Below are 22,311 nucleotides of genomic sequence, written 5' to 3' on the forward strand. Positions count from 1 at the left end.
CACCACCACCACCACCACCACCACCACCACCACCACCACCACCATCATCATCATCATCATCATCATCATCATCATCATCATCATCATCATCATCATCACAGACAGACACACTCAGAGTACGTCCACATGCATACCCGTCGCTAGGCATGGGCGCCTTGATCTCGCTGTAGAACTTGATCTTGGGCTCCGTACCGCTGGTACGCAGCGTCAGCACGCAGTCATTGGCAAACTTGAACGTCACCATGTGCCCGCTCTGCAGTCCGAAAAGACGAGTGGAAGAAGGGTACAAAGGAGGCACCCGTGCACGTGTGCGTGTTGAGGGTGGGCAAGGGAGAGAAGGGGGTGAGGGTGTGAGGGGACAAGCAGACAAAGCAAGGCAGTTGCATGGGGAAATACAGCACAAACAAATGGGAGATACACATAGACAGTACACACATGCACGGTGCATACATAGACAGTGTACACATACACGGTGCATACATAGACAGTGTACACATACACGGTGCATACATAGACAGTGTACACATACACGGTGCATACATAGACAGTACACACATGCACGGTGCATACATAGACAGTGTACACATACACGGTGCATGCACGCACCCACACACACACCAACACACCAACACCCACCCCCCCCACACCCACACACCAACACACACACACACACACCAACACACACCAACACACACACACACACACACACACACACACACACACACACACACACACACACACACACACACACACGTGTCAGCTGACCTGCTGTGGGAGGAGGCATTTGCCGTCTGGTTGGGCCGAGTCCGTGCCGAGGGTGACGTCGCGCACGCTGAGCACTTGCACGTCGGCAACAACGGATGGATAGACCACCGCACCAGAGGCATCCCCGCCATCATAGTGGCGGATGCGCGAGAAGATGGCGTCAATGGTCGCCTGTTCACTGCAGACGCCGGCGGTGTTGTTCATTGCATCATTGCATTGGTATGGGTTTTTGTTTTTTTTTGGGGGGGGGAGGACACCGAGGTGTGGGTGTGTGGTGGGGTGGGGATTTGGGGTGAGTTTGCGCGTCAAGCGGAAGAACGAAAAAAGGAACGAGGGCAGCACGCGGAGTGTTGGCGGTGATAAATGAACAAACAAAACCAAAACCCAAACCCAAACCCAAACAAAGCAATGTGGGCCCTTCAAAAACAAACTAACATAATGTAACAACACTCAAACGACAGCGCGGTACAATTCGTTTACCGGCGACAGCACAAGCAGTGCAGCAAGCGTAAGCTCTCGTTGACCATGATGATGCAATGTCGGGAAATTGGCGCTTACCCGCAGATGTAGTAGGAGTTAAAGGTGCAGTGGTAGCCGTACTTGGTGTACAGGTCATTCAGGCAGTCCACCAGCGTCTTGCCCTGAATAATCGCGACAGCACAGCGTGCGGACATGAGGATTGCGCACACATACATGTATGTTGTGTTGTGTGCGAGTGCGAGTGAGGGGGGGGGTGTTGCATGTCGCGTGCATGCATGTTTTGGCTGTGTGTGTGTGACGTGTGCAAACAGCAATGTGCTTGTGGTGGCAATGCACGCAATGCGACGCAGTCAGGCGCCCAACAGTCGGGTAGGCGGCGAATAAACAACCAAACAAAACACAAAACAGCAAAGCACACACAAGCAACCAACGCCAACCACCGCCATCACTACTCAACACGATCAGCAGCAAGCGCACGATTCCTTACTTGGGCAGCGAGGTAGAGGCAGAGCTCAGCCATAACGGCACTGGCGTTCACGCCGTCCTGTAGTGGTTTCGGACGCGTGCAGTCGAAATGAAGCGCATGCAACGCAGGGCAACGTCGATGAGGCGAAAGGGGAGGATAGGGAACAGAAGCAGAACACAGACACAGCTACAGACACAGAGAGGTAGAGAGACAGAAGACACATGTACATACGCACACACACGCACACACGCACATCCAACAACAAACAACAACGACAACGACAACAACAACAACAACAACAACAACAACAACAACAACAACAACAACAACAACAACAACAACAACAACAACAAGCAACAACAACAGCAAACAACAACAACAACAACAACAACAACAACAACAACAACAACAACAACAACAACAACAACAACAACAACAACAACAACAACCCAAAGCAATGATCGAAGCAAGACCACCTTGTCGACAACGGTGGTGCCGATGCAGAAGCCAATGGCCTCCTCGAAGCTGAACAGGACCGTCTTGCCTGCGCACGACGGAAATTGACGGACGCAGAAAGAAAGGGGGGGGGGAAGGCACACAACACAGCGAACGAGGAGTTCAAGTGCAAAGATCGCGTGAGTGTGCGCACAGATTGTGCATTGGGTTGTGCATTTAGGTTGTGGATGACTGTTGTCCGAGGACCCAGGGCCAAGCATGCGGCACGGCATGACGTTGCGTAGGTGCCTGCGCCCAACAGCAGCAGCAGCATTGCAGCATGCACATGGCAGACAGCGCAAGCACACACAGCAGCACCACACGCAACACCTTCTTGTTGGAGGTCGCGTGCCTTGTTGCCCATCCACTTGAAGCCGGTCAGCGTCTCCACAAACTACAGGTGAGCAACAATGCATGTACGTGCATGTGCGTGTGTGTGCGTGAGTAAGTAGGCGGATGGCATGACAAAAGACAGCTTAACAACCAGCCAGCCAAGCGAGTGGCGAGGCAGCTTTCATACAGGACCAAGACTCATCGTGCTGTGCTCACGTTGAAGCCCTCTGCCGCAGCCATGGTGCCGAGCATCTTGGAGGAGACAGTCGACGCAACCATGTACAGGTCGTCTATTTCAAGAAGCGCGGGGGGTAGGGGGTTGGCAGCGGTTGTTGGGGAAGAAGTGACGAGCAAGCAAGCGCACGCACACGCACACGCACGCACACACACACACACACACACACACACACACACACACACACACACACACACACACACACACACACACAAGGAAGCAAGCAAGCAAGCAAGGAAGCAAGCAAGCAAGGAAGCAAGCAAGCAAGCAAGCAAGCAAGCAAGCAAGCAGGGAAGCAAACAAGAGACAAAGCACAGCCCTCAAGCGGCTACCTTTCTTGCATTCTGGGTTGCGCTTGACGTAGTTGGTGAACACCCACCAGCCAAGAAGGGAGCCAATCTGGTTTCCGTTGAGAATCTGCCACTGACCATCGTGCTTGCAGGCAACAGCCAGGCGATCCGCATCTGTTGTCGTCCACAGAAACACACGCGCATGAAACCGCAACGTGAGCATAAGTGAGAGGTGTGACGCATGTGGCGCATGGGAACCATGCCCATGCCACGCAATGCAGCGAGGGTACATGGGGTGACACAGCGAGAAGCAACCAAAAAAACAAAAAACAAAAACAACACAACACACACACACACACACACACACACACACACACACACAAAAACAACAAAGATTGGTGCATAGCACAGAGAGCGGGGGACCTGGGTCGTTGGCGAGAATGACGGAGGAGTTGTTGGCCTCTGCTGTCTCAATGGCCAGCGTCAGTGCGCCCTTGCCCTGAATTGAGGTGAAGGAGAGGGGGGGAGGGGGAAGGAGAATCAAGGACAAGCAACGAAGGCGAGCGAGGGGGACAGAGGGAGGAGGTGTAAGAGAGGTCACGCACGCATGCATGCATGCATGCACAAATGCGATGGACGATGGGCGATGCACAGAACTTTGACAAGTTGATTGAGCTTGAACGATGAGAGCGAATGCGGACAACGGGCCGGGGCAGTGAAAGGAAGTAGGGCAGTGCGCCAAGAAAACCGTGGCAGCGAAACATGTACGGGCGCACCTCCTCTGGGTTTGGGTACTCGACAGTCGGAAACTCCGGGTCTGGGGAGACCTGGTGGGGGAGGGGGACAGTGGGAAAGGGGTGGAGGGGGCGGGGGCGGTTAGAGATGGCGGCCAATGGTATTGAGATGGGCGAAAGGGGTAAAGAAGCAGGGATCAAGCAAGCATTCATTGGTGATAGATAGGATTCACTCGCGACAGCAGTGCGCAAAGAAAGAGATGGAGAGGGGCAGGGATTTCAAGGAAGCAGAGAAATAAGAGGCGAAAAGCAGGACAGAAAGACGACCAAACAAACCTGCTTCTCGACGTCGCAGAAGCGGGGAAGCCCAAATGCCTCAAAGGCGCGCTGACAGTACTTCCAGCCAACACCTGCAGGGCGCAGCATCAGTCATCAGTCAACAGTCAACAGCATGTGCAGGCAGACCACGCATGGTGGTGAAGCACTTCGGTAGGGAGGGGGTGGTGGTGCACATGTACAAACAGACAGACAGACAGATAAGTAGATACACAAATACAAATACAACACACACTCCTCCCCCCGCCCAACACACGCACCGTGCATGGCGGTGTAGGTGAAGGTGATGCCATCGCGTGGAACGTCTGCATCGAGGAAGCTGTTGGCGGTAATGGCCTTGAAGTAGGCCGCGCTCGTTTCAGCCAGCGTGCAGTGGCAGCGCTCGCTCTTCTCTGCAATCTGCTCGTCCCATGCACTCGCCCTGGTGTTGTTGGTGTTGTTGGTGTTGTTTGGGGGCGGGAGTGGAGGGAGGGTAGAGCAAAGAAGGTGAGGGGAAGGTGGGTAGGGAAGTAGGGAAGGGCATAAAGTCAGCAAGCAAGCAAGCGACGTGGTTACCAGTACATGACAACTTCACGGGTGTGGTGAAGTGACACGTGCTGCATAACACAAATGCATAGGCACGCACACGTGGTGTCACACCATGGGTTGGAGTGGGCATCGATGCTCTTGGCAATGCCGGCGTCGTGTGGGGGGATGATCTGCGCACCGTTGCTCCAGTACACCTGCACACAAGGAGGAGGAGGAGGAGGAGGAGGAGGAGGAGGAGGAGGAGGAGGAGGAGGAGGAGGAGGAGGAGGTGAATTAGTGGTTGTGCATTAGGTGGGAAAGAGACGTTGTCGTTGTAATTGGGTGTCGCAACAGTGCCACAACAAAGCGCCATCGATGGCAGGAGCACAACATCTCAACGTTGGCAACAACAGGCAACAACAGCGGCAAGTAGTAGCAGCAGCAGCAGTGATGTGATGACGGACCTTGTAGCCGTTGTCCTGCTTTGGGTTGTGGGAGGCAGTGACCATGATGCCTGCGGCACACTTGTGGTGCGACACAGCAAATGGGATCATGGGCGTTGGCACAACGTCTGCACGGTGTACAACGGATAGGGGAGGGGAGAGAATCAGAAAACAAGGCAAGTGGGCTGGTTTAGACACCACACGCGTTTGCTCAACTTCAACAAATACGCACAACCAGACATACGGACAGGCAGACACACACACACACAGACAAAGACACACACACACACAGGCACACACACACACAGCCACAGCCACACAGACATACACACACAGACAAACCGGAGAAGAGGATGACTTCGGCGCCAAGGGAAAGGAAGGCCGTGGCGGCGCGACGAGCAAAGCGGCGAGAGTTGTGCCGCGAGTCGTGGCCAATCACCACCCGGAAGTCCGTCGTTCCATTCTGCGCCTCCAAGTACTTGGCAAGGCCCTGCACACGCGCATCAAGCAAAGGCATTCGTCAGCGAAGGCAGTCACACGACCGAGGATCGTACGATTCACGTTGTGATATTTTCCAGCGTGTGACGAAACCCACACACCTGGGATGCCTGGATCACGGTCAGGTCGTTCATGCAAGCCCATCCAGTCTTCATTGGACCACGCAGGCCTGGCACGAAGGCAAATCGTGTGTGTGTGTGTGTGTGTGTGTGTGAGTGAGTGAGTGAGTGAGTGTGAGTGTGAGTGTGAGTGTGTTCATGTGTGTGTGGGTGGGTGTGAGAGAGAGTGTGTGTTCATGTGTGTGTGTGTGTGCGCTGTGTTGACGAAGCACGAGCAAAACGAACTGCAGTGACAGCAACAATAAGCCTTACGCCTCTGCTGATACTTGTTCAAAGGGAGTTCTCTTACCTGCTGTGCCAAAGGCGATGCGCTTCCCAAACTGGGACTCAATGGCCGCCATGTTCTTCTTGTTCTTCAACTCCTGAGCTTCCTCCTTGGTTGGACCCCACTGAAAGAAGCAAGGACGAGCAGAAGCGGCAGGAGATGCGGTGTGACTTGGTGGGAACAGCTCCGGACAGTGGACATGGGTGTCCTTGCCAAAACGCGCAAGCGCAAACGCAAGGGAAAGCGCAATGCAGTTTCACCCAATCACTCCTCCCACCACCCCACCCGAGTCACCACTCTTGCCCGCTCGCGTGCTCTTCGCTCGTCTCTCTCGTATACCATGTCCATCTCGAGCCACTGCTCAAGCTTCTCCATGGCGCTGCTCATCTTCTTGCTCGGTTGGTTTGTTGGTCGCCTTCGTCTTCTTTTGTTGCCACTGATATCCGCTACTGTTTATGCTGTCGAATGTGCAAACACTGCCGGCCAAATTTTGAAACGGCGGCGACCAACAACGATGAGCGGCAAAGGTGTGTGTGTGTGTGTGTGTGTGTGTGTGTGTGTGTGTGTGTGTGTGTGTGTGTGTGTGTGTGTGTGTGTGTGTGTGTGTGTGTGTGTGTGTGTGTGTGTGTGTGTGTGTGAGTGAGTGAGTGTGTGTGTGTGTGAGTGAGTGTGTGTGAGTGAGTGAGTGTGAGTGAGTGAGTGTGTGTGTGTGTGTGTGTGTGTGTGTGTGTGTGTGATGTGTGATGTGTGGTCATCACTGACCGCGTTCTTCTCTGTTCACCTTTCCTCTTCACCCATTTTACCCCCATGGACAAACCCTGGACAGCATGGCAACTGCCGTTGGTGGACGTGTTCAAGCACTTTGGTGCTGGTGACTGGAAACAATGCAGCCGCAGTGGCGAAGTGAACCGCGTCATGGTAAGGCCAGCTAACATTACAGTGCGACTCACGCCACGCCCAGGCGATCGGATCCTGCACACCACACGCGCGCACAGACATGCACCACACACACGCATTCGCATACACACACATTCACATACACATACACACACACGCAAACACACACACACACACACACACACATATATACAGACAGACAGACAGACACACACACACGCATTCGCATACACACACACACAGACACACACACACACAAAGTGCTGCCTCCCATGTTCGCGTTCATTCACACCAACGCCACATGCGGTGTGTGCTTGCGACATGCAGGACAAAATCCTGCGCACGAATGTGTATCGCATCAGCGGATCTGTGCCTGCCAGCAATTACATGCAGTTCCCAAAGGCAACGTCCCAGTCTCTGGGCCTTGTGGGCCGGTTCGTGTACATCCAGTACCGTCCTGCAAGGGACAAACCCTTTGTCATCCACCTGGAGGCGGCCGTCAAAGGTGGCGTCGTCATCCGCGTCTCCTTCTCAAACCTCTACAAGGTTGGTTCGTGATGTGGCGCAGAGCACAGGACCTGGTAGTGGAGCTGTGTATTTTCCTGTTGTACTTGTTTTGGTTTCCACACTGTGATGGCCTCTGTACTCTACTGCTGTGCGTGTGCGTGTGTGCGTGTGCGCGCGCGTGCCTGCACGTTGCTACGTGTGTGCATCCGTGATTACTCAGGGTTTCATGTTTTGGGTTCTTGTCTGTGGATAGGAGTTCAAGGCAACGTCCACGTGGTTGCAGTTTCCCGTCGTCAACATGCCGCTGCAGTGGACGCTGTTTGTCATTGATCTCACCATGCTACTCTCCCTCTACCTCAACCGCAAGTATGTGGCGTTGGCGTGGCTTGATGCGACGTGATGCGACACGTGCGTGTGTGCGTGTGTGTGTTGCTGTAGATGGAAGACTTGGATGCACATCGGTGCATAGTGTTGGCTGAGAGGGTTGTGTGTGTGCACAATGGCCGAAGGAGGAAGCGGGGTTGAGCTGTGCACAGCCACGGAATTCTAGAGCGTGCGCGCGTGTGTGTACATATGTGTACATGTGTGTGTGTGCGTTAAACGACTGTTGTTGTTGCACCTCATCGGTCTCCCTGCACTGTCGTTCACGCATCCCGCACACTTGAAACGTTGCCCATCCGTTGTTCAGGTTTGTGTACCTGAAGTCGATCAAGCTGTGTGCAAACATGAGCGTTCGCGGCGTGTTCACATCTGACCAGTTCTTCAAGCACACGTCCCTGCCGCGTCCCATGCGCATGTTCACGCCCAAGGTGGGTCAAATTGGAGGCGAGGAGAGGCGGGGGAGGGTATTCGTGTGTTTGTGTGCATATGTGTGTGTGCGTGTGTGTGTGTGTGTGTGTGTGTGTGTGTGTGTGTGCACATGTGCTTGTGTGTACATGCGTATACATTTCTGGGTACCCGTGCACCAGTGCAATTAGTTGCATCATGTTCAGCCCTCACTGAATCCTAACCAAACTCACGTGCCCCTGCTTGAACCAACTCCACGCGCAATCCCACCGCCGCGGTGCACACCGTAGGGCAAGGCCTGGCACGACATGTATGCGCTGATGCTGTTTCCTCAGCAGGACTTTGGCGAAGACATGGTTCCTGTCTATCGCACCGAAGCCCCACCAACAGGTCAGGGTTGTGCTGCGTGGACACGTACGATGTACGATGTGCAATGTGCAATGTGTGTTTATGTGTGTGTATGTATGTGTGTATGTATGTGTGTGTATTTTGTTGTGGAGGTTGTGTTGTTCAATGTATGTGTGTATGTGTGTGTATTTTGTTGTGCAGGTTGTGTTGTTCAATGTGTGTGTGTGTGTGGGGGGGGGGATTCCCACGCCCACAGGCCAACTCCTTCAACTGCACAGCTCACAACATATCGCGCCGGATGCATGCTGTCACCTGTTGATCCTCAACAACCACGACCACGACCACGACTACAACCAGATGGCGTTGTGCGGGCTGGCCAGCTGCCGCCACAGTATCAAGCTGCAGTGCACCGCAAGCTGAAGAAGGGAGCAGCCGTCATGCGACACTACACCCCGGACACAATGCAGGGTGAGACACGGTGACGGCGGTGCTTTAAGAGAGAGAGAGAGAGTGTGTGTGTGTGTGTGGGGTTGTCAAGCTGCAGATGCTTTTGTGTTGATGATCCACATCTTCGCTACCTTGCATGAAACAGAATGCGCACACAGACACATACAGGGACAGACACATACAGACACACACACACACACACACACAGATACACACATACACACACACACACACAGATACACACACACACACACACACACACACACACACACCAGATGACATTCTTCGAACTTCCATTACCACCCTCATCTCTCCCATCGCTTTCTTGTGTCAGAGCAAGACGTGAAGTTTGTTCCCGGGCGGTCTGATGCATTTCCCGTTGTTGGCGTCGACCCGCACAGACTCAACACAGAGACGGGACTTGCACGGTGATGAGATGAGAATGGGGAGGAAGAGGAGAAGGGAGGTTGCTTCGGACAGGCGTGACTGTGACTCCAGTGGTCGTTTGTTTGTTTGTTTGTTTGTTTGTTTGTTTGTTTGTTTGTTTGTTTGTTTGTTTGTTTGTTTGTTTGTTTGTTTGTTTGTTTGTTTGTTTGTTTGTTTGTTTGGTTGGTTTCAATCCTGTGCGTGTATTTGCGTCATGGGTTTGCCCACCTTGTCATCGTGACGCTGTTCTCATCATGCTGTGATTCCTGACTGACTTGTGTTGACACTGTAGAAATGAGGAGCAAGTGCAGCGTTCGCGACAGCACAGACGGGCAGACCATGATGCAGTCACACAGCCAGCGCGTGGCCTTCCCTACAGCACGCGTGCACAGCGGACTGATATGAGTGCGCACTCACCAACAGGGAGACGACCGCACCAGCGGGCGATTGCGGCACACGAGCAACCGATCACACGGCACAGCGCGTTTGCACGCACCAAACAGCAGCAGCAGCAGCATGCAACGCAAGCTGTGAGGGCTGGTACAGGCAGTATTTCCCAGCACGATGTTCCACAGCAGCACGGAAGGTATGCTGGACACACCAGCGATGCGTTTGCACAGCACCACAATGGTGACGATGACGATGTCGATGATGCTGCTGCCGCTCATGATGATGATGATGAGGAGCAGGAACTGTTGGACTCAGTGCCGCGAGCGTTCACATCAGCAATTGGCGCAAGAGGCGGAGGGGCACGCATAAGGCGAGAAGCGGGTGTGCCTGCAAGCAAGACGAGGCCACGAAAAGGCCAAGGAGTCCGGGGTGAAGTGGAAACAACGCCCGTGCCGCGCGGTCGCATCGTGAGAACTCCAGCAGCACCACACACGCAATCATTTGCAGACAATGAGGCCGGCACCAAACAACAACAGCGCCAGCAGCAACCACAAAGACAACAACAACAGCAGCAGCAGCAGCAACAGAGCAGAGCTGCGTCGTCAACAACGGCCATGGCTTCTCCGGTTGTCGTGGATCGACAGCAGCGGCGACGGAGGCACGATGCTGATGATGGACAGCACGTACGTATATATATATGTATATATATATATATATATATATATATATACATATGTGTGTGTGTGTTGCGGTTGCTTGTTTGGCATTCGTCATTGCATTTGTTGAAAGTCATGGTTTTGGTTGTCGCAGCTGTTTAAGTTTCAAATGTAAGTTGCAAGTCTGGGTCACTGAGACGCTTCATTTCGAGCGTTTGTGTTTCTTTGCGTCCATTGCTCATGGCATGCATGTGTGGCTGTGCACCCGTGTGATGCGTTCAGGGTGCACACGCGTCCATCAAGCTTCGCGGTGTCGTCGGCCTGTCGCCTAATTGCGGGGGCGGCGCGCAGTGGCTCTCGCGGACCACCATCGGTGAGGACACAAAACCATCGCATTGTATCAGTGGTTGATGAAGTGGTTGTCTCGAGGTGCCACTGCTTGCTCGTGCCATTTGTGGTTTTTTGGTGGTGTTGGTGAGTCGTTCATGTAATGTTAGCGTGGGTGCAGGGTAACGTGCAATATGACACGGGTATGGAATTGAACAAGCAATTTCTGCATTGCCTCCTCATTCTCACACAAACACGTCTCTTGTTTCGCCACCACCACCACCATCATCATCACCACCACCACCACCACACCCACCACCACCACCACCACCACCACCACCACCACCACCACCACTACCACCACACCCACCATCACCATCATCCAGTGTACGCTGCGAAATCGCGACTGGTGTTGCACAACTGGATCAACAACGAGCAAGTTGTCACCCCGCCTCTCGTGCACCCAACGCAGACGGGCGAGGCAAAGTTCACGGTGAGCACTCCTGCGTGCATCGCTGGGGTTGCTATTGGGGTTGATGTTGGTGTTGATGTTGACAGCCGTGTTGGAGAGGCAGAATGTCTGATGAATTGGCGGAAGGCACCTCGGTGCGCCATGCAGCGTTCATCCGCTCACTCGTTCTTATTCATGCACCCCATCACCGCCACGATCACCATCGCCACGACGTTGCAGTTCACCCACGTGGCCAAGAGCCGATCTGGCGATGTGGTAGCAACAGCGGCGACGTCTGAGGACAGCAAGTCGTTTCTCGTGTGCACATGGGCGGCCACACCAACAAACTTGCGCCCGCTCTGGTCAAAGTGCGTTCTGTCAGCACGCTCTTGTTTGCGTGTGTTCGAGGAAGGGTGGTCTTATGACTCTACTCTCTGCTCTTGTCACCTTTGTGTGCGCGTGTGTGCGCGTGTGTGCGCGTGTGTGCGCGTGTGCGTGTGTGCGTGTGCGTGTGTGCGTGTGTGTATGTGTGTAGTAATCTGCGTACGCTGAGCTGCTGTGGTTTGAGTGGAGATGGCGAGACAACAAATACTGATCAATGGTCGTTTGAATGCGACTGTATAGTTTTGCAATTCACGCGTGTCTCGCACTTTCCTGCTTGTCGACGGTACATTCAGGGTGTTCTACAAGACGGTGTCGCACATTGCTGTCGACGTGTCTGGTCAGCGCATTGCCGTTGTTCTCACGGTTCGTTGAACAAGCAACCCCTTGCTGGTGATGGTGGTGGGGCTTGTGCGTGCATGGGAATTGAGCACGGTGTTTCAAGATTAGTGGTCGCACGTTTTGCTTTGCGTTTGGTCATGACTTGTTCAATGAGGCAACAGGTCTCGTTCTCACTGTCACGACCACTCTCTCCACCACCGCCACGACTCTCTCACGTTCACGACAATCTCGGCCACTGCTACCACGACCACCACTGCAGGCGCCACACATGAAGACGAGTGTCGGCGTGTGGGCGGCGGCGACGGATTCCAGGCGCAAATGGTCGCGTCTCCTCAGCGCAACAACAGGTGGGACAAAGAAGATTGTGGCGCTGGTGTTGGCGATGGTTGTTGGTTGTTTTGTGTGATTTGGTTGTTTGTATGACTGGAAGTGCACGTGTGCGTGCCCTTGAGTGCGCGTACGTGCGTGAACATGCATACTATTGAAAACGTGCATGCATGCATGTAAGAACGTGCGTGTGAGTATCTGCACCTTCTTCACGTGCACATCTCATTGCTCACTTTTGAGTGCAGATGCAAGTGTGGAGAAGATCGCGTTTTATCCGCACGACAACACACGTCTCATCTCGTGTGGCCGCGACAACATTCGCGTCTGGCGATGCAAAGGAGGTGAGATTGCAGATGTGCGCTATTGTGCCAGCACTTCTCCTGGCACTCTCACGCTTTGCACACATTATTTTGACAGCGCTTCACACATGCACACACATACGTGCACACGCCCACACCCATCACGCACATAACATACACAACAAACACATGTGCAATGACAATCCTTCCCCCTTTCACGATGCACTCCACACATATTGCTGCAGACCGTCTGCACTGCTGCCCCATTGATCTGCGTCGGCACCACGCGAGCGGCGTGCAATTCCACGGCATTGCGTTTGCTGTCCCGACCCACGACCATGCAAGGTGCACGCTGTGGACTGTGGTCGCAGCTGTGGTGGTGTTGATCATGGAGAAGAAAGGGGGGGGGGAATGCTTGTGGCGTCATTGTGAATATCGAACGCACACGCTACCCTGCGTCAACTAGTGGTGGGTTTCGTTGATACTTGATTGTGGCTCGGGTAGCTGCACACATGTGCACACCCGCACCGTCTCGCTTACTCTCTCACTCTCACCCTCATGCACACATACACACACACACACACACACACACACACACACTCGTTGTTCCCAACCAGGGCGTTGATTGGCGGCAACAAGGGGTCTCTGTTCGTTGTCAACCTCAACTCCATTTCTCTCTCCTCCGCGCTCCCGCTTCACTCCCAAAAGTACGCAATTGATCGTGTGGTCCAATCAAGCATGTTTTCAACAGCACGTCCGTGTGCATATCACCACCCTCCTTCCCTTCACAACCTGTCCATGCCCCCTTACACATTCTCGTTACTGCGATTTCACCACACTTCTCACCACCTCCTCCACTTCCCTTCTCTGCACCGCGGTCTCCACCGCCACAGCACGGCCATCTGCTGTGTGTCTGCGTCATCGGCCGGGTGTGTCACTGCGGATACAGAGGGGCGCCTGCGCACGTGGGACTTTGGCTTTGACGACTACAAGCTGGAGGTTGTGCATGCGGCGAAGGTGGCTTCTGTGTGCACGGACATGAAGCTGCGTTGTCTCTGCACTGTAACGGATGGCACCATCGGTGAGTCGTTGGTTGTGGTGATGGTGGTGGTGGTGATGGTGGTGGTGATGGTTGTGGTTGTGGTTGTGGTGGGAGTGGATCAGTGCATGTACTCGAAGCGTGTGTCTGGATTGTGAGATGGTACGCACATGCACACATTGTGTGTTGCATTGATGCCCCACATTGCTGGCGATTACCTGCAGGCATATTCTCACCGGAGGACAAGCAGTATCAGACCGTCGTCCGCACGCACTTGAAGGTGCTTGTTACAAGAGCACACTCACACATACACGCACATGCACGCACATGCACGCACATGCACGCACACGCCACGCGCGGAAACAAACAAACAAACAAACAACCAAACAACCAAACAAACAAGCAAACAACCAAACAACCAAACAAACACGCATACCCGCACGCATTCCCACCCACATACACCTGCCTGCCCCCAACAGACATCACCGCTCACACGAGTAACTGCATTGCTGCTTGTTGTTGTGCAGCCCGCGGAGGTGCTGGCATCGCATCCAACGCAGCCGCTCTTTGCAACAGCTGGCCAGGACAGAGACATCAGGATCTGGAGCCAGGTGCGGGTGCATGTGCGATTGCGTCGTGAACATGCTGTGCATTACGTGGGGTTCGTGTGCATGCATGCAGATTGGTGTGTACATGTACGTATGCACACGTGTCACCCTGTACCTGCCGAGTCTTGGCTTGCTTTATGATATGTTTGCTTCAAGTACATGCTTGCCTGCTACAGTTCACAAACGCACACACACATACACACACTTGCACACACACACACCTCTAATTGACAGGAGACGCGGCAGCAAGTTGACCAATTCCAGGCCATCACAGACAAACCAACGTGCCTCTGTTTCCACCCCAAACAGCCAATGTGAGGTGCAACCGCAGGTGTTTTGGTTATTTGTTGTTGTTCTTCTCCATCTTGCTCTTGTTCTTGAGCAATGTTGCGTGCTGCTGCCTGCTTGCGGTGCACATGTGCTGCTGCTGCTGCTGCTGCTGCTGTTGCTGATGACGATGCTGCTGCTGCTGTTGCTGATGACGATGACGATGATGATGATGATCGTGTGTGGTTCATGTCTCCTGCGCCTGCGCCCATGGTTGTGGTCTGTGTTCTCTGTCCTGTTCAGTCTGTTTGCCGGTTTCGAGTCTGGGCAGGTTCGCTTGTTTGATTTGGATGCAAAGCAGCAAGTCAGCGTGCTGGACAATGTGAGTACAATGTGAGTTTTATTCGGCATTGTGTGCATTGTTGACATATGAAGACGATCTGCAAGCACGCTACGCTGGTGTGATTGCATTATCTTGGGGTCAAATCACCTACTGTTCCAAACGCATCATTCTTCGTCAATTCCAACGCTTGCCTCACCCGTTCACCCGTTCCTCTGCCGTCCCACCCGTCATTACCCCATTGCCATGATCAGCACGACGCGTGTGTGCTTGCCATCCTGGCGTCGAGTGACGGAGAGCGAATTTACACCTTGGGTGCTGACGGTCGCTTGTTCGCCATCTCCACGGCATCGGTCAGTCGGGACTGCGATGGACCGTGATTGTATGAGAAATGGTTGTGTGTGTGTGTGTGCGTGTGCGTGCGTGTGTGTGTGTATCAACAGGGGTACACTGTTTGCTTGAATGTTGTCGACTCGCGTGCGTGACTGAGATCCATCACCAGCAGCATGCACTTGGAACAAATGTTTGACGCTACTTTAACGTTTGCACACATACACACACATAAACATTCACACACATTCACATACACACGCGCACATTCACATTCACTCACACATTCACACACACACACTTCTGTGCAGTGGACGCCTGTGCAAGTTGCGGAGTTTGGTTCGGCCGACACGTATGCAACGCACCCGTTTGCATCTGCAATGGCGCTTGCAGGCAACGACCGCTTTCTCGCTGTTGTTGCACCGCGCCCTGACGCAATCACGCTGCTGGACGCCCTGTCCTTCGAGCAGGTTGGTGTGCTCGTCTGTGTGCTGTTGTGTGAGGTGGTGTGAACGAGGAGGGGACTGGAAGACAGAGAAAGCAGCAAGAGGAGTGACAGCGAGCCAGACAGGGTCCCTACTAGCACGGGCGTTGTTTGTGCGCTGGTTGTCTTCGTGCTTTTGTGCTTGCATATGATTGTGGAGACACTCCATGTGTACTTATCTTCTCGGTTGACGTCATATGATGCCAGCATGTGACCCCGTCATCAACTTTTTCCTGTGTTCACTGGTTGACTTTCATGCATGTACGAACACGTTGTGCTGCAGCTCGTGCAAACGCGTTTGTCATTGGCGTCCAGGGAATCCAGCAGGAAAAAGCGCCCAAAACCGTTCACCATCACGTCACTCTGCACCGACGACGAAGCGTACGTGTGCTGTGTATTAATGCACGTGTGCTGTGTATTATTGCATGTGCGCGTGTGTGTTCATCAATATGTGTGCATTCAGATTGTAAGTTTGCAGAACTTGCCTTGTAACATTCATCTGCTGCAAGTTTGCGGTTGCTCACCGCCATTTTCTTGCTTGCAGGCAACACGTGTGGGCGGGAACATCTGACGGGCACGTGTTCAAGGTCAGCACGCAGTCTGGCGCCATCATCGCCAAGGTGCGTGCATGTTTATTTGCAGATGGGGTGCCACAGCAGCAGCAGAAGCAGCACTGTCGTGTGTATGTACGCATGTGCAAACACATTTTGCCCCCCCCTTGCTCTGTACAATACACACCTGTGCACGCATACTTCTTCGTGCTTATTCATTATTCAACGCGTGTGTATGTGTGTGCATGTGTGTTGTGTATGTGCGTGTGTGTATGTGCGTGTGTGCATGTGTGCAGAAGTCGTGTGGGGCTGCGACAAGCGGTGGCGTGACGTCCTTGTTGCTGTTCCGCAAACAAGGCAGCACACTTGTGCTGTCGGTTTCTTTGTCCACGCTCACGGTAAGCTGGCACCCGATGTGACACATGCTGTGAGACACTTTGTGGGTGGTGGGACAAGGAGTGGCGACGTTGCTTACTTGCACAACTGTTGAATGTGCTCGCTTTCTGCTCACCTCGACTGCTGCTGCTGCTGCTGCTGTTGCGACTGTCGTTGTGTATCTGTGTCTGAATGTGCGTGTATGTGAATTTGTGTGTTTGTGTGTCAATCTGGTCGCCAGGTGTGGGCAGAGCCAATGCAGGGCGCCGAGCAGCCAATGCTGCAGCACACGTTTGAAGCGCCCATCACTGCCGTCCAGTTTGCATCCGCCATCGCCCAGTTCATCTCGTGAGTGGCGCCGGAAGTGCTATGATGGTCTTGAAAGTGATGGCAGTCGAAGTTGGTGTTGTTGTGCAGTGACGTGTTGGGAAGCAAAGTAGGCGAGAGTCTTGAAGTCAGCCACACACACACACGCACGCACGCACACACACACGCACGCACGCACACACACACACACACACACCATGAACACGACACGCGCGCAAACACACACGACACCACAATACATCACATCACACTGTGTCACAGGACAAGCTTGGACGACATGCAGTTTTGGACACTGGAGATGAGCGGAGATGCAGCAGCGAAACACGAAGCAACAGCAGCAGCAGCGGCGGCGGCAGCACGGGCGAATAAGGAAAACGCGGCAATGGCAGCGACAGCCACAGCGAAGCCCACCGCGACCACGAAGCCCGCTGACACGACAGCAGCATCGGCAGCCACAGAGGGGAGGGCACGCGTGCCGATGGAAGTGGAGGTGGAGGTGCTCACAGACGATACGGGAATGAAGAAGGGCGGTGGTGAGAAAGAGGATGACGATGATGAGGGTGAGGCTGATGGTGTGAGTGACGATGATGCCAGCGTTTCGACTTATGTCGTCAACGACGAGCAACAGAGCCGTGATGTTGAGGCGCCCCAGACACCATCGCCGTTGGCTGTGAAACCAGCAACGCAACGCGTGCATGCACCAGACCGACAGCAACAGCAACAGCAACAACAGCGCCAACAGCAGCAGCAGCGAGAAAAAGAAGGTCCACGAAGGGACATTGCGGATGCTGGCGACCATGGCGAGCAAGCAGCTGCAGCAGACAGTGGCGCTGACGTCATTGAGCAAGCCATCCTGGACGAGGTGTGTATTGACCTGTTGTTGCTGTCGTTGTTTGTTCGGGGACAAGGGAGCCTCGGGCCTGTGCGCAGTGTTTCCAACGTATGGACAAGGCGCACACAAGTGCACGTACGCGCACATACGCACTGGTGCACACACACACACACACACACACACACACAAGACGAGCACAGCAAGTTACTTCCGGGCCCATCCGTTCACATCACCGTCTGGATGGTATTGCCACCCTTCATTTGTGTCTATGGCACGCGATTTCATGCAGATGGAGGCACGGCCCGTTCCTGCAATTGCGACACACGCGCGTGCACGGAGGACGTGGGCGCCGCTTCCGTCAACGATATACACAGCGGCACCGGAACAAGCAGGACTGCAGCTTGCAACAGCGGTGAGAAGAGCGAGACAGTGGAGATCGCTGTTTGGTTGCTCGCTTGTTTGTGTTTTTGCTTGCGTTGAACGTTTTTGTTAAGTCAATGAGTGCACAAACGCATGCCATGTGTTTGTTTGGACGCCTTTCCTCGTCTTCCAAATTCTCCATCATGTCCATCAGTCTCACTCTCCGTATCATTGGCGCAATGTCATGTTCAGATTGGCGTAAATTCAACTGGCGGTTCGTGCATTTTGTGGCACGCGGCCTCTGGTCGCCTTCTCTTTGCAAGGTCTGAGCACAGGGAGGGCCTGTCAATGCCCGTGTTTGTATATGTACGTGTATGTGTGTATATGTGCGTGTATGTGTATTTGCTTGTGTGCTTGTGTGTGTGTGCTTGTGTGCTTGTGTGCTTGTGTGCTTGTGTGTGTGTGTGTGTGTGTGTGTGTGTGTGTGTGTGTGTGTGCGTGTGTGTGTGTGTGTGCCAATGCCTGTGTGTGTTTGTGCATTTGTCTGTCGGCTTGCCCTGTTTGCATTCGTTCATGTATGTCATTGGTGTGTATCTGCGTGTCCGCTGGTTTGAGCGCATACAATTTGCCCGTTTCCACGTCACATTGATTTCCCTCACTCCACCCCCACCCCCTCCATTCCACGGCAACAGCGGCGCGTGTGTTGTTGTTGAAGATGTTGAAGCGCGCCAGCAGCAGCATCTCCTGGGCCACAAGACCGACATCTCCTGTCTCGCAATCTCGCAGGACGGCGCTGTCTTTGCATCAGCAAGCGCGCGCTACAAGGTGTGCGTCATGTTGCGGCTTGTGGTGGTTGCGTGTGTGGCGTGTGCGTTGTGTGTCTGTGATGTGTTGCGATGTGTGCGTGTGTGTGCCGTGTGCCGTTTGTATGTGCGCATTCTCTCCTTCTCACGCCATGTGTGACTGCTTTGTGTATTGTTGAACGTCGCCAACAGGGTCAAGAGCGCTCGGAGATTCGTGTGTGGGACGGGGTCACCGGTGCCTGCAAGCACACACTCTGCTACCACCTCTCCGCTGTAACGGCAATGGCCTTCTCCCAGGATGATCGCCTGCTGCTTACCCTCGGGCACTACCAGGACCCGAGTTTGGTGAGATAAACACAGTCACGTGGTGGACGTTGGTAGGCGATGATGAGTGACGAGGTGGTTGTGAGTTGCGCTGTTGTTTCTGTTGCTCGGATTTGGTTGTGATGCGGTGGCGATGGTTGCGTGCACGCATCATCCTTGTCGCTGTGCGATGGTCTGGCAGTTGTGGTGCTGCTCACATTGCAATGTTTGTGCTGTTGCAACGGTTCAGTGCCTGTGGAATGTCAACACGGGAGCGCTGCTGTGCACAACGCATCTGGATGTGCCGGTAATGCCATGACACGCTGGCGTTGGTCGTGTGCGTGTGTTTTTTGTGTCACTTTCGTGTGGGCAGCTGCTTCATCTCACGTGTTCTACGCGCATGTGCGTACATCTTTGTGTGTGTGTGTGTGTGTGTGTGTGTTGCAGTGCCATGCGGTTGCGTGGGATTTGCGCATTTACAATGAGTTTGCAGTTGTGGGCGAAGATGATGCCGTGTTCTTCTTCTTCATCGACGACACCAAGGTTGCACCGTGGCGGTGGTTACTGTGTTGGCGTGCTTGCACTTCCCGCATTCCAGCACATTTGCTTGGAACACACACGCACACAAACACACACAAACACACACAAACACGTCGACATGTCATCTGCGGTTCTAATACCACGCACACACTCACTGTCATCCTGCGATATGGCACTGCACATCATCATCATCATCATCATCATCATCATCATCATCATCATCATCATCATCATCATCATCATCATCATCATCATCATCATCAGGACCAGTACGAGCTGAATGTGTACAGAACAGGCGTGCATGCGCGCTCGCCAACACAGAAGACCAAAGACGGCATGCAGTCTGTTAAGCCTGCATGCACGTCGCTCGCCTACACGCCAAACGGCATGTGAGTACGCACCCGTCGTCATGCTCACTGTGCGTGTGTGCGTGTGCGTGTGCGTGTGCGTGTGCGTGTGCGTGCGTGTGTGCGTGTGTGCGTGTATGGAGTAAATGTCGAACAATTGCATGCGGCACCTTCCTCTGCTGACTGTCATCGTTTATGTCATCACTGCTGATCATTGAGTTCAAACACGTGTTCACCTTGCGTCACTTCTTGCCGTCATCTCTCTGTTCAGTCTTCTTGTTGGCCATGCAGACGGCCTGCTCTCTGCGTGGGACACACGCGACAACTCTTGCGTCATGTCCTGGCAGGTGCGTGATAGAACGCGCGTGTGTTTCACACTTTGTTTGTGGGTACGAGCAGATAGAACAGTACACCAGTGCGCGCGTACGTGTCTGCGTGTGTGTATGTGAAAGCGAGTGCATTGTGCGTCATGCGCGTCGTGCACGTCATGCACTTCATGAGTTTCACGTGTACATGCTCATCATATCACGGCTGCTACTCACGCCACAATTCCGACAGGCACGTGATCATCCACTGACACGCGTGCACGCAGCTGGGCCCATGGTGATGCTTTGTGACACATCTGGGGTCGCATCGCTCTTTACGCTCAATGATGAAGATCAAGGTGTGCCCAGAGAGGCAGTGGGTGTGACGGGGCTGTGGTGGGGCTTGCGTGTTGTGGCTTATGCGTGTGCGTTCGTTGAAGTGTGCATGTGTGTGCGTTTGTTGATGTGTGCGTGTGCGTTTGTTGATGTGCTTGTGCTGGTCATGCATGCTTTGTGTGTGTGTGTGTGTGTGTGTGTGTGTGTGTGTGTGTGTGTGTGTGTGTGTGTGTGTGTGTGTGTGTGTGTGTGTGGTCGCGTAAGTGTGGTATGGTAAAAGATGCGCAAATGTTGCTTCTTGCACATTGCATGCAAGGGGTGTTACTTGCCGCCACTGCGTGCCTCTCCAAATGGGTGTTCCTCACGAAGCCACACGCACGCACGCGTGCACGTGTTTCCTGGTCTTCTCATGCATGCAGGCACGCTGAAACTGGAAGGGGAGTTGTCTGTGAACGACAGCATTGTGGCCAGCAGCGTGGATGACGTGTTGGGCATGGCAATGGTTGCAACAACAGCAGGAATCTCCTGGGTGCTGCACTGGCGTGAGGGCGCTGCTGTGCGTCTTGGCTCTGCGCACACTACATGTATTCGTGACATTGCGCTTGCGCACGCCGGCCCCTTCTTTGCGTCGTGTGGGGACGACGGGAGCGTGCGTGTGTGGAATGGCGATGTTGCAGAACAGATTATGCACTTCCAGGTTGCAGACGCCTCCCTGCGGGCAACATGTGTCGCCTTTTCGCCAGGTGCGCTGTGCCGTGTGATCTGATTTGATCAAAACTGTGGGGCGTGTGTGTTGGGGTTGGGGCTGTGTGCGTGTGTGTGTGCATGCGTTTTGTTGAGAGTGGGTGGCTGCAACGCTGTTGACACGTGCAAGTTGCCAACAATCCCCACCACACACACACGCACACGCATACACACACACACACACACACACGCACGCACGCACGCACGTATGCAGATGCAAAACACTGCGTTGCCGGGTACAGCAATGGCGTCTTGCGGCTGTTCAACCTCGACTCCGTTGAGATGGAGGCGAAGTTTCTGCCGCACAGCACCGTCGTTGGCTGTGTCGTCTTCTCCCTTGATGGTGTGCCTGTGGTCGAGAAGGGCGCTGGGTGGTGGGGGTGGAGGAGGGGCGTTGAGATTTTGGTACTCATGTTGAAGGAGCGTGTGGGCTTGTGGCGCGCACTTGGACGTGCATGTATGCGACGCACGCAGGCATGTCTCTGCGTGGAGTTTTCACCCATCACACTGATGCTGATCCTCGCGGTGTTTGTGCTGTTTTGTTTTGCAGGACGGGTGATTTTGTCTGGTGGTGAAGATGGCACCATTGTCGTTACTTCTTCTTCAACCGGCATGACACTGAGGTGAGAAGGAGCGCACATGCACTGTTCAAGGGTGTCTTGGTTGACGTTGTCCTTAATTTCGTGGTAATTTGGCCCATTGTTACGGACTCACTCTCATAAGCTTAAAGATACCTCTCACCTGCATACTACATACACCCACACGCACGCACCCACACACCCACACACACACACCCACCACCTACACACACACACACACACACACACACACACACCACACACACACACACACACACACACACACACACAC

General features: G+C 53.8%; 2 protein-coding genes across 2 annotated transcripts in view; one reads left to right on the forward strand and one right to left on the reverse strand.

Annotated features, from left to right (window-relative positions):
* Positions 1-6,442, reverse strand: part of PTSG_07123 (uncharacterized protein) — a 7,352-nt gene extending 910 nt beyond the window's left edge. Inside the window, exons 1-18 of the mRNA XM_004992483.1 lie at positions 6,306-6,442; positions 5,991-6,090; positions 5,684-5,751; positions 5,427-5,574; positions 5,106-5,212; positions 4,774-4,856; positions 4,395-4,555; positions 4,135-4,208; positions 3,841-3,891; positions 3,488-3,563; positions 3,107-3,238; positions 2,756-2,829; positions 2,537-2,600; positions 2,188-2,255; positions 1,733-1,789; positions 1,324-1,406; positions 766-943; positions 135-253 (exon numbers count right to left, since the gene is read on the reverse strand). Coding sequence (XP_004992540.1) covers positions 135-253; positions 766-943; positions 1,324-1,406; positions 1,733-1,789; positions 2,188-2,255; positions 2,537-2,600; positions 2,756-2,829; positions 3,107-3,238; positions 3,488-3,563; positions 3,841-3,891; positions 4,135-4,208; positions 4,395-4,555; positions 4,774-4,856; positions 5,106-5,212; positions 5,427-5,574; positions 5,684-5,751; positions 5,991-6,090; positions 6,306-6,353 — 1,691 coding nt within the window. The 5' untranslated portion in view covers positions 6,354-6,442. The remainder of the gene's footprint in view (positions 1-134; positions 254-765; positions 944-1,323; positions 1,407-1,732; positions 1,790-2,187; positions 2,256-2,536; positions 2,601-2,755; positions 2,830-3,106; positions 3,239-3,487; positions 3,564-3,840; positions 3,892-4,134; positions 4,209-4,394; positions 4,556-4,773; positions 4,857-5,105; positions 5,213-5,426; positions 5,575-5,683; positions 5,752-5,990; positions 6,091-6,305) is intronic.
* An 8-nt stretch (positions 6,443-6,450) lies between these two features.
* The window catches only part of PTSG_07124 (uncharacterized protein), a 17,711-nt gene continuing 1,850 nt past the window's right edge, over positions 6,451-22,311 (forward strand). The window contains exons 1-41 of the mRNA XM_004992484.1: positions 6,451-6,493; positions 6,793-6,884; positions 7,191-7,409; positions 7,624-7,736; positions 8,059-8,179; positions 8,447-8,546; positions 8,862-8,972; positions 9,286-9,379; positions 9,670-10,450; positions 10,706-10,796; positions 11,137-11,243; positions 11,442-11,569; positions 11,879-11,948; positions 12,184-12,271; positions 12,497-12,592; positions 12,796-12,895; positions 13,168-13,257; positions 13,444-13,631; positions 13,814-13,869; positions 14,117-14,200; positions 14,432-14,511; positions 14,768-14,846; positions 15,059-15,157; positions 15,446-15,604; positions 15,902-15,999; positions 16,163-16,238; positions 16,466-16,567; positions 16,786-16,892; positions 17,133-17,733; positions 17,993-18,115; positions 18,316-18,386; positions 18,756-18,888; positions 19,059-19,211; positions 19,420-19,476; positions 19,617-19,712; positions 19,974-20,098; positions 20,328-20,403; positions 20,615-20,720; positions 21,117-21,440; positions 21,656-21,784; positions 21,992-22,064. Coding sequence (XP_004992541.1) covers positions 6,481-6,493; positions 6,793-6,884; positions 7,191-7,409; positions 7,624-7,736; positions 8,059-8,179; positions 8,447-8,546; positions 8,862-8,972; positions 9,286-9,379; positions 9,670-10,450; positions 10,706-10,796; positions 11,137-11,243; positions 11,442-11,569; positions 11,879-11,948; positions 12,184-12,271; positions 12,497-12,592; positions 12,796-12,895; positions 13,168-13,257; positions 13,444-13,631; positions 13,814-13,869; positions 14,117-14,200; positions 14,432-14,511; positions 14,768-14,846; positions 15,059-15,157; positions 15,446-15,604; positions 15,902-15,999; positions 16,163-16,238; positions 16,466-16,567; positions 16,786-16,892; positions 17,133-17,733; positions 17,993-18,115; positions 18,316-18,386; positions 18,756-18,888; positions 19,059-19,211; positions 19,420-19,476; positions 19,617-19,712; positions 19,974-20,098; positions 20,328-20,403; positions 20,615-20,720; positions 21,117-21,440; positions 21,656-21,784; positions 21,992-22,064 — 5,609 coding nt within the window. The 5' untranslated portion in view covers positions 6,451-6,480. The remainder of the gene's footprint in view (positions 6,494-6,792; positions 6,885-7,190; positions 7,410-7,623; positions 7,737-8,058; positions 8,180-8,446; positions 8,547-8,861; positions 8,973-9,285; positions 9,380-9,669; positions 10,451-10,705; positions 10,797-11,136; positions 11,244-11,441; positions 11,570-11,878; positions 11,949-12,183; positions 12,272-12,496; positions 12,593-12,795; positions 12,896-13,167; positions 13,258-13,443; positions 13,632-13,813; positions 13,870-14,116; positions 14,201-14,431; positions 14,512-14,767; positions 14,847-15,058; positions 15,158-15,445; positions 15,605-15,901; positions 16,000-16,162; positions 16,239-16,465; positions 16,568-16,785; positions 16,893-17,132; positions 17,734-17,992; positions 18,116-18,315; positions 18,387-18,755; positions 18,889-19,058; positions 19,212-19,419; positions 19,477-19,616; positions 19,713-19,973; positions 20,099-20,327; positions 20,404-20,614; positions 20,721-21,116; positions 21,441-21,655; positions 21,785-21,991; positions 22,065-22,311) is intronic.

Source organism: Salpingoeca rosetta (assembly GCF_000188695.1).
Source record: "Salpingoeca rosetta unplaced genomic scaffold supercont1.16, whole genome shotgun sequence".
Lineage (NCBI taxonomy): Eukaryota > Choanoflagellata > Craspedida > Salpingoecidae > Salpingoeca > Salpingoeca rosetta.